This window comes from Procambarus clarkii, chromosome 2, assembly GCF_040958095.1.
Source record: "Procambarus clarkii isolate CNS0578487 chromosome 2, FALCON_Pclarkii_2.0, whole genome shotgun sequence".
In the NCBI taxonomy this organism is placed as follows: Eukaryota; Metazoa; Arthropoda; class Malacostraca; order Decapoda; family Cambaridae; genus Procambarus; species Procambarus clarkii.
Window position 1 is genome coordinate 31,595,642 of NC_091151.1, and position 10,179 is coordinate 31,605,820.

Below are 10,179 nucleotides of genomic sequence, written 5' to 3' on the forward strand. Positions count from 1 at the left end.
TATCATGGACAATATCGAGGACGAAAATCCGAACCTGGGTGCATTCAACCTAGAGTTCTGCAGCACTGACAAATCATTAATGAAGATTACTTTTACCATCATAGCTGCCGCCACCCAGGCTGCCACATAAGGTTTCTACTCTTTCGGCTTGCAAATACCACCCCACCAAGTAAAAAAGGAATGATACCATGAGATCCAGCAGTGCTTCAAGTGCTACGAGCTATCCCATCCCACCAACATGTGTCAGCACCCTGTTCCGAAGTGTAGCCTGTGCGCACTGGACCATCACTACTCCATATGCAAGATAACAGCCCATCGTTGCTTTCTCAGGTGAAGACAATCACCCCGCAAATTTCCTACCGCTGCCCCCGCAGACTGGAAAACATTACGGCCCAGGTTGAAACCAAGAGAAACAACTCCTCTACCTCCGCAACCAGAGCCCCAGGGCTCTGGTCGTGGAGTACCTGAGTACCTGAGTACCTGAGTACCGGGGTACCTGGTACCAGATACATTGAGGTACCTGGTACCAGATACATTGAGGTACCTGGTACCTCCTACCAACGTGGGCCGGTAGGAGGGGAGGAAGCCCTGTCACAATTTTAACTTTTGTTCTGGCAATATTTATTTTATTTGCTGGGAGGATATTCATCAACCGTGGACCTCAGATGTTCGTATAGTGCTCTCTGATTGTGCCTATGGCATCTGTACCATAGAGTGGTCACTGGTTCTATTGTGCATTTCCTTCCATTTCGTTCATTCCAGTATTTTATTTTCTGTGTAAATTTAGGACTTGGCTCTCAAGTATTTGCCGTGTATGTTATTTGATACCACGCTTGTATCCTTTCTAGAGAGAGAGAGAGAGTGCATTTTGAGAGCTTTGAGACGATCCCAGTAATTGTAGTTCTTTATCGTATCTATGCCTGCTGTATATGCTCTCTGTATTCCCTCTTTTTCAGTAATATCTCTAACTCTGAAGGATTAGTTGAATATCGATCAGTACTCAAGGCAGGACAGCACCAGCGATTTAAATATTATGAGAAATGTGATGGGATTAATTAATTTGAAGGTTCTCGTAATCCATCCTATAAATTTTCTAGTTGACGCTATATTTCAGCCCATCATCCTGTTTTGATAGTACTTATAGGATGGTCGAGGACCATAGTACATATACCGATGTACAACGCAATTAGAAAGTAGAAATCTGTACTATTGAATTTGGATAAGCCGGAAAACGATTTTCTACTTATGTTGCAAATATAAACTAAACTAACCTAACTAAACCTCCCTAGGCCTAATGCATGCTATCTGAAGCCTACTGTAGTACATATGTGTGCTTATACTAGGCCAAGGAATATTTAATCTTCTTTTAGCTTCATTATTTTTCTGATTCTATAAAGTGAATAGTACAAAATTCTACTATCTAATTGATTAGTACGTCACTGTTTGTACTATGGCGCACATAGTTACAAAAAGTATTATATAAACATGAGGATGGGTTGAATATTTGCTTGGCTATGCACCCAAAATTGTTAAGCCGTTAGACATTATTTTCATAGCCTTTACATGTTGCTTTCCTCCTATGCAACATGTTGAATTTCCTCCTAAAACTACAAGTTAAAAACAACTAGCTGATATAATAATGGATTCTCTAGAATTAACTTTAATCATATTATCATCATATTAATGATGAATTAACTTTTGCATCATCTGCAGAAGATGATATGAAGTTGTAACTCGTATTTTTGTTTATATCTGATGTGAGAATAAGTAAAAGCAGTGGTGCAAAGACTATGCCCTGAGGTACAGATGTTTTCACTGTGCTTGGAATCGATTTCATTTGGATAACTGTTACTCAATGCGTTCAGATTGACAGAAAATATAATATCCATCGCTTTACTTTATCTGCAATTCATACTGACCTCATTTTGTGAACAATCACTCAATCAAAACATTCATCAAATGCCTTTGCAAAGTCCTTGAATACCACGTCTCCACTAGTTTTCATCTAATGCATCAGTTATTTTATCATAGAGGTCAAGTTGCTGCAATTACGTGATCTTCCAGCTCTAAATTCTTGCTGCCTTGGGTTGCGGAGGTCACTGGTCTCCATACAGCTGGAGATCTGATTCCTGATCACTCTCAAAAAGTGTTATTATATGGGATGTTAGTGCGACTGGTCTATAGTTCTAAGAGTAATGCTTTCCTCCCTCCCTTGTGTAGGGGGGGGGGGGTTATACCTGCTGATTTTAGCGCATTTGGTATCTCCCAGCATCTACGCTTCTTCTCGACACTTCACTCCCCCAACCACTTGGGCTGGACGGTAGAGCGACGGTCTCGCGTCATGCAGGTCGGCGTTTAATCCCCCGACCGTCCAAGTGGTTGGAACCCATTCCTTCCCCCCGTCCCATCCCTCATCCTTATCCTGACGCCCCTTCCAAGTGCTATATAGTCGTAATGGCTTGGCGCTTTCCCCTGACAATTCCCTTCCCCTCCACACTTCACTTTGTTTTTGTACTACTGGCACTTTGCATTTCCTTATAAAGGAGTCTTTATTTTCAAGTCCTTTATAAATATTGAATTACATGAGTCTGGACCTTAGGGTCGAGTACGTTGACATGTTGTCAATTTCTCTTTCAAAATGTGAAGAGTTCGTGTTGATATAAATTATATTTTGAGGGGGTTTGGATATCATATATAACGAAGCTGTCTGGATCTTCCACTGTCCATGGAGGACAGAAGAAAATGTATATATGCTAGTTAGCATTGTAAGAATGTGGCCACGTCTGGGGTATGAATTTTTTTTTTATTGGGGTGCTAAACATGTCCTCGTGCAGTTTTTTTTAGGATTTCATTAATTTTGTTGTCGTCCTCGGTGTTTGAACCTGCACTTGCAATACTGACAGAATTTTGATTTCGATTTCGCATATGTGAAAAAGTATTTTGGAATTTTCTTGATCTCTTGTGAGGCTTAATATTCTAATTATATCTGTTGAGTCTGATAAGTGCTTCAGTCTCTGAGCTATTTCTTCACTCTTCCTGTTTTATGGAAATAGTCGTGTCTACTTAAGCATTTTCGTTATTTTTTTCTTTCTGCAGTCCCATCAGCGTTCTCTTTCTAAGCTGGTCCTCTTCTTAACTTTCCAAGGAACATATCTCAGACAGACTTGATTTGCTTTGTCAGTCAGTTATTCTATTCTATTCATGGATAATGACAGTTATTCTGGTATTATCCACAAACAATACTAGTTATACATGGCATTTTTATTACTTAGACCAGTTTCCCAATTGAATGTTTTAACGTTCATGTTATTTTTTTCCCAATTATTATTTTCTTTTATTTTGAAATTTAATCAATTTAATCTATTGAATACCCCATTTTGCTTGATTTTTTAAAAATCTATTAGGAGTATTTATGTTAGTTTGCACTTCAATGAACTTATCATCTGAATACGTTGTATTTGAGATTGCAATGTCCCTGGTTATATGATAATTGTGTTTGATGATGAAATCTAGAATATTTTCAGTCCTAGTTGGCTCTGTTAATCTGGTTATTTACCAAACATGTGTTACAGATTCTAAGACCCCCGTGGTGTAGTGGTAAGACACTCACCGGGCGTTTCGCGAACGCTCTGTCCTGGGTTCATATCCTGGTTGGGGAGGACTTACTGGGCGTCAATCCTTAACTATAGCCTCTGTTTTCCCAACAGTAAAATTGGTACCTGGTTGTTAAACGAATTGTCGGGGCCGTATTCCGGGAAACATAGGATTAAGGACTTGCCCGAAACGCTATGTGGGCTAGTGGGGGTACAAGAATGTAATAACTCTTGTATATATGAAAAATAAATAAAAAGTAAGTAGTTCCTGACCTGTGGTTGGATATTTCCAGAAAGATTACTTGGTATAATATTGTTTGCTATTCTCTATCTTAGGCAGGTAGAAGACTCCTACGAATATATTATCAGGTGTTGGGTTTGGAAGATTATCAAGGCTATTCTCTATTTTGTTTATCTGTTCTGTGAATTCCTCAACCGTTGCATCTGGGGATTTGTTTATTGGAAAATCCTCATATCTATTTAGATTGTATTCTTGTATCCAGATCTCACTGGCCACGACTTTCCTTGAGTGGGCTTCTGTGAAAGCTCAGTATACTGCATTTCACTCTGTAAGGAGACCATTAATGAACGGTATTTTGTTTTTTGCTATTAGTTACCAAGATGAATGAGGTTACCCTATTTGGTGTATTTTGGCGAAGATTTTTCTGGCATGTCTATTAGGGGTGGGCATATCAGATTTATTCTGACCAGTACTGGTTGTTGAAGGGTTGTTGCCTGTTGTAGTTGGAGCTCTGTTGTGGGGTGTAATGGTATCTGTGTCTCGTATACAAATGATTCCTTATGTCAGGTCCAATACCAGATATTGCCTCTGTTCCACCTTCTGAAAAACTTTTGTGGGTCTAAATACTATTTGACTCTCCTCCAAAGCCATTTCCCCTGCTTGCCACCTTTTGTGCAGTGGCAAAAAAAAAAAAATGCCCTTAATCAACAGATGAAGAGCTTTTCATCTTCACCATCTTTCCTACCTTAGCGAATTATTTACCCTACAACACTTTTGCCCTTTATCACCTTCCCTAACTTTAACCGCTGGGAATGGGATTAACGATAACCACCCTTCTCTGTAGTTAAGAAGTGGGGTTATCGACCCTTCCTAACCATACGAGTCCTGACCCTTTCCACCCTTCCACTTTTTCTCCTCTTCACCACTTTCTCTTCATCACTATCTTCAATATATACACGGTAATTTTCAATAAATAAACGACATGAGACCAACTAACATTTAATCATCATATTTAAAATATGCTTACTAAATCTTAGAGAGGATCGAGTTTGTTATTAGTGAGATAAAAAAAATACTAATTTTACTGATTATGTGGGGGGGGGGGGGAGGTTATAAAAGGTCCTAAACGCTCTGTTAAAATAACTTATAGGACCAAACCCACTAACCTATGTTCATTTTGTATGTCAGACCATTTACCTTGCAAAGTTTGGTGATACTAGTCCCAAGAGTCTGGCCTTTAACCTTGAGCAGACATTCTATATTATATAGATTACACCAGCCCATCCTCCTGATATGGTAGTACTTATAGTAAAGATGAGAACTGTGCTGTATACATATATATATATCGACGTACAACGCAATTTGAAGGTAGAAATTGGTACTATTGAATTTGGACAATCAGGAAAAGATTTTCTATTTATGTTACAAAGACAATAAAAAATAACCTTCCTAGGCCTAATACACATTATCTGAGGCCTAATATAGTACATATGTGGGCAATACCTAGGAATATTTAAGTTAATTTTTTGTCTTATTTTTTTAGTACTCTGTAAAGTGAATAGTACAAAGTTCTCCTATCTAATTGCTTAATACGTCAATGTTTATACTTTGGAACACATAGTTTTACAAAATACTATCTAAGCAGGAGGATGGGTTGAATAGACACATACGTAAGTACAATATATTATATGAATTTATTCCTTTATTCTTTTAATTACCGTTCCTGGTTCATGCACACTTGAATAAATGTATTTTTATGATGAAATGTATTCCTTCTGTAGTTATACTGAAACCCATGTGTAATTACCTGGCCACTCCACATCTGATTACCTCCAACAACCAGTTTGATTTTATCCAGACAGAACCCTCCTGAGGGCAGCACCTGCTTGGCCTCACACAAGAGCTTGTTGACGAGCACAACCATCCTCTGGTGTCCCATCTGAAGCTCCTCCTGTGGACACCAATATACAAGAAAATAAGTCATCACCTATAAATCACACTTTGAATACTTATTTTACAAAAAACATTTCATTGATATCCAATTAGCACTTTCAAACGACATATATACAGTTCAATGATATGCTGAATCTTATGTCACATTGCCTGTAATTAATGTAGTAAGCATTTCTGCTGAGGTCTGAATAAGACCTTTTGTGCCCTCTGTAATATTTTTTTGCACTACTGCTCATATGATGAGTATGGGGTGCACATTCAACTAGGCGCCACCGGCGGCATTAATCAGAACTAGTCAACTCACCCATTGTGATGGTAGACGAGCATTGGAAAGAAACCAATCAGGTGAAAGGTTGTGAAGATGCTCTCCTCTGATTGGTGGATTTATATAGAGGTTCGTTGATGCGGGAAGTCCAGTGTGATTGAGTCGTGAGAAACAAGCCAATCTAAAGAGGTCATCTGTCGGAGACAGACGGCTGTAACTACCACTGGTAAAGGCACAAGCAACGTGATCTAAGGAGCCTGGTTGCATCAAATAACGCCTCCCGAATTGTCACGATCTTTTCACCACGAACCCATAATCATTCATGGATTATCATCAATTAATTCACGAACATTTAGAAAAACATTGAAGTGGCTAGATCGTAACAATTGAATGAGTAGCTGTGGTTCGGTCGTGACACTTGACCCTGATTGTCCGTGCTAACAGCAACCAGCAGACTTAACCGTTCGGATGGTCCACCGTGCCACTGCACTCCCCTTCCGAAACAAGATCAGTAAATCGGGAGTCTGGAGGAGTTGATGTCTTCCAGGCTGTACGTAGCACAGTCTGACTTTCATCAGGGAACGCACTTCCGTAATGCCACGGTTGGAATAGTGAAGAATAGTGGAGAGCAGCGTCGAATAAGGTGTCATGAAAAGGTGGAGAGTTTGAGATAGAAGATGGTCAGAAAGGTCGGAAAGTGTAGTATCGAGAGTGAATAGACTCCATTCAGCCTTTTCAAACTGCCACCGAGGGAATGAAAGAAGAGGGCAGAAAGGAAAGATTACGAGGATGGGGAAATGATTTCTGTTGTGGAGGTCATCAAAGACACTCCATGTCAGTTCTGAATAAATAGAAGAGGAGCAGAGAGAAAGATCAAGTCAAGAAAGGGTTCGACTGCACAAGTCAACATGAGTAGGTCCACCTGATTTCAGGAGAGATAACGAAGAAGAGAGGATGAGAGGTTCGAGATGGCGGCCCCGGATATTTATCAGATCATCGCCCCAGAGGACATGCTAATAGTTTAAATCTCCCAAAAGGAGCTCTGGTTCCGGAAATGAATCATACAGGTGTTTAAGATCTGGAAGAGAAAGCAGAATATGTGGGGGGGGGGAGATAAACGGAACTGACTGTGTACCATTTACTCACAAACATATAGGTGGCAGAGGAATGAATGTTCGATTGAAAAAGCAGGTGGATAACAGGACTATCATATCAAATGAAGAGAACAGTCGAGTTAGGGGCCTCAACAAAAGCTGGAGGGGAACAGTGATAGTAATAACCGCAGAAGTAACCAGGATGAACGCCAAACATCAGCTCCTAGAGACATTCACAAAGCACAGGAAACTGTGAGATCAGAAGTTGGAGTTCATTGAAATTAGCATAAAACCACTTATATTCCATTGAATAATAAACAGTCAAGAACAAATCAAACAGTAAAACGAAAAAGAGAAAAATAAAGCAATGAGTAATACATTTGGGTGGATCGGCAGGAGGTTCAATAAATCCGGGTTGGGGGTAAATATAGCACAGACGGAATAATCAAGAGGGTAGCGAGTAGGGGAATAGACCCGACATGATCCAGTAAGGGAGATGGCACCAGGAACAGGCGGCCGAAGAAAATGGCTGCAAGTGGTGAATCAAGAACAGCACCGGGAGTTTCCATAGCAATATCAACTGACTCAATCTCGGAGATGATAGAATATACGAGGGCAGAGTCGGAAGTGGAAAGTTTGAGTTGAATTGAAGCTTTTTTACCCGCTGGGAAGGCAGTAGGAGAGGAACCAGGTTAACTTTCTGAGCACGAGACAGTTCCAGTGGCAATGTTCTGTCCAACAGCCTCTACAGTCTCAGGTGGCGACGGAAAATAAGAGCAGACACGAGGACGTCTGGGAGAAGGATGGATGTCTGCCTGGACGGATAATGGTCGGGGAAAGTCAAAGGACAGGGGAAGACTGAGGAGAAAAATGGGGACTGAAGGTGAAGGTCACAGCGGATAGAAAAGATGGAGGAGGTGGAGAAGTTATAATAAGACGAAGAGCAGCAGAAGACTGGTAACAAAAGGGAGGAGATACTGGGCAGTGAACCATGAGGAACACCATTAACTTGAGAGCCCAGTGGTGCAGAAGATGGCGAGCTAGTGGAGGTGTCGGGGTTTAAGCTTGGAAGCTATTGCGAGTCTGATAAAGGAATGGATGGAGGGGAAGAGTAGTGCGATGAAATGCACAAGGATACATTATGTTGGAGAAAGGAGTAAGATGGCGGACCTGACGTCTTTCCTCAGGGAAAGATATACGTTCACTATATTTTAAGTCGAGGATCTTCTATCTTGAGGTTATCTTGAGATGATTTCGGGGCATTTTAGTGTCCCCGCGGCCCGGTCCTCGACTAGGCCTCCACCCCCAGGAAGCAGCCCGTGACAGCTGACTAACACCCATGTACCTATTTTACTGCTAGGTAACAGGGGCATAGGGTGAAAGAAACTCTGCCCATTGTTTCTCGCCGGCGCCCGGGATCGAACCCGGGACCACAGGATCACAGGTCCAGTGTGCTGTCCGCTCGGCAGACCGGCCCCCTATATGACTTGTTCAAATTTATAGTTCATGCATGTGCGGGAGGAGATAAGATAGGTCTCATCACAGTTAATGCAGCAAGCTTGGGGAGAGGAGCACTCTGTTTTGGAATCTCCAATGTCACTACACAAGGGGCAAAGCGACATCTCATTAGTGCACTTCAAGGGACCATGTCCATATTTCCAACACTTATTGTAGATGCATGGAGATGGGTACTGATCAGAGCATCTGGCCACGACAAGAATGACAGAAGACGGAAGGGTCCTACCATCAAAAGTGACCTTAACAATACGAAGAGGACGAATTAAGATGATGACCACGAGAGGGATGAGTGAAGCAGTCAATTTGTAAGACAAGTCCTGGGCCTCGATAATGTATATAATATCCTCATGGCACTCTTTCAGGACATGATCACCAGTTGAAGCATGGTGCGGGAGTACAACAATGTCAATGCTGGCATTCAACAGGGTGTTTTTTTTTTTTACATCCAAACTGGGGTCTAACAAAGCAGGACAAAGCATCAAGGTGGGCGGCCGTCTCCTTGAGAAGGGGCTGCAACTATAAGGGGGCCAGTCTAAGTGGGGTTAAAGGTAACATGGAAATCCACAGAGTCAACTAAGTGTGTGTGGATATACTCACCATCAGGGCGGGTTTGGTCGTCGGAACACAGATCATAATACTTAGACCACGTAGCAGGGCGGAACAAATCCTGCAACGTAAAAGGGGAAGCAGGAAGTAGACGAGTGCGAGCCTGGTGACGTCGCCGAGGCCCTCACGAAGGAGGCAGAGGTGCAGCACAGTTGTTACAATGAAAGAATGAGCAACACCAGGGGACGAGGTATTAACCACTGGTGGCTTGGAGCTCAACCCAGCCACAATAAGTGGGAGGGGAACTGGGAAAGTTAGTAGTAATCAGTAACGAAGCCAGAACTGGGCCCGATCTAGCCGGGGGCTACGGAGCCCATCCATACATCAAGGTCCGATTTGGGGGCCTTATCGCCCATCCCACAGGTCACTGAAGGGGAAAGAGAGTCTTAAGTATACATACAACGAACACGAACAAATTTCATCCACTGCGCCCAGACCATGGAGCCACAATTACAGGATCCCACAATACAGACCGGTCCTTCGGGCACATCCAGGATATACACCCTGCAAGCGTTGGGTTAGGAACCGTCAGTCCATCGAGATCGGGTCCAGCTACGAAGACAGTTTGACATAAAAGCTTTTCCTTGCTCGAACACGTCACCTACTCCAGTTCTACGGGCGAGAGAAAGAGTGCCGATTCAACTCATCCTCCATCAGAACACAAATAAACCGTAACCGAGTCGTCAGAAAGCCTCATCCAGAAAATAGATTGAAGAAGAAAGAAACACGGGGAAGAGAAAAAGGTGTCGAGCAAAATTAGTAAAAAGGCTGAAGGAGCACATGGCTCAAAAAAGACATGAAAGATGCTGTCGAGCATCACACTCCGTCAGCCGCCTACCAAGCCCCTTACGCCTACAACGGGCTGAACACTAAGAAAAGATACTCTATCAAGAGTATCCCTTAAATGCA

At 42.1% G+C, this 10,179-nt stretch overlaps 1 protein-coding gene across 1 annotated transcript in view; it reads right to left on the reverse strand.

Annotated features, from left to right (window-relative positions):
* LOC123762454 (uncharacterized) overlaps positions 1-10,179 on the reverse strand; it is a 49,603-nt gene that overhangs the window by 23,970 nt on the left and 15,454 nt on the right. The window contains exon 2 of the mRNA XM_069324042.1: positions 5,642-5,785. Coding sequence (XP_069180143.1) covers positions 5,642-5,785 — 144 coding nt within the window. The remainder of the gene's footprint in view (positions 1-5,641; positions 5,786-10,179) is intronic.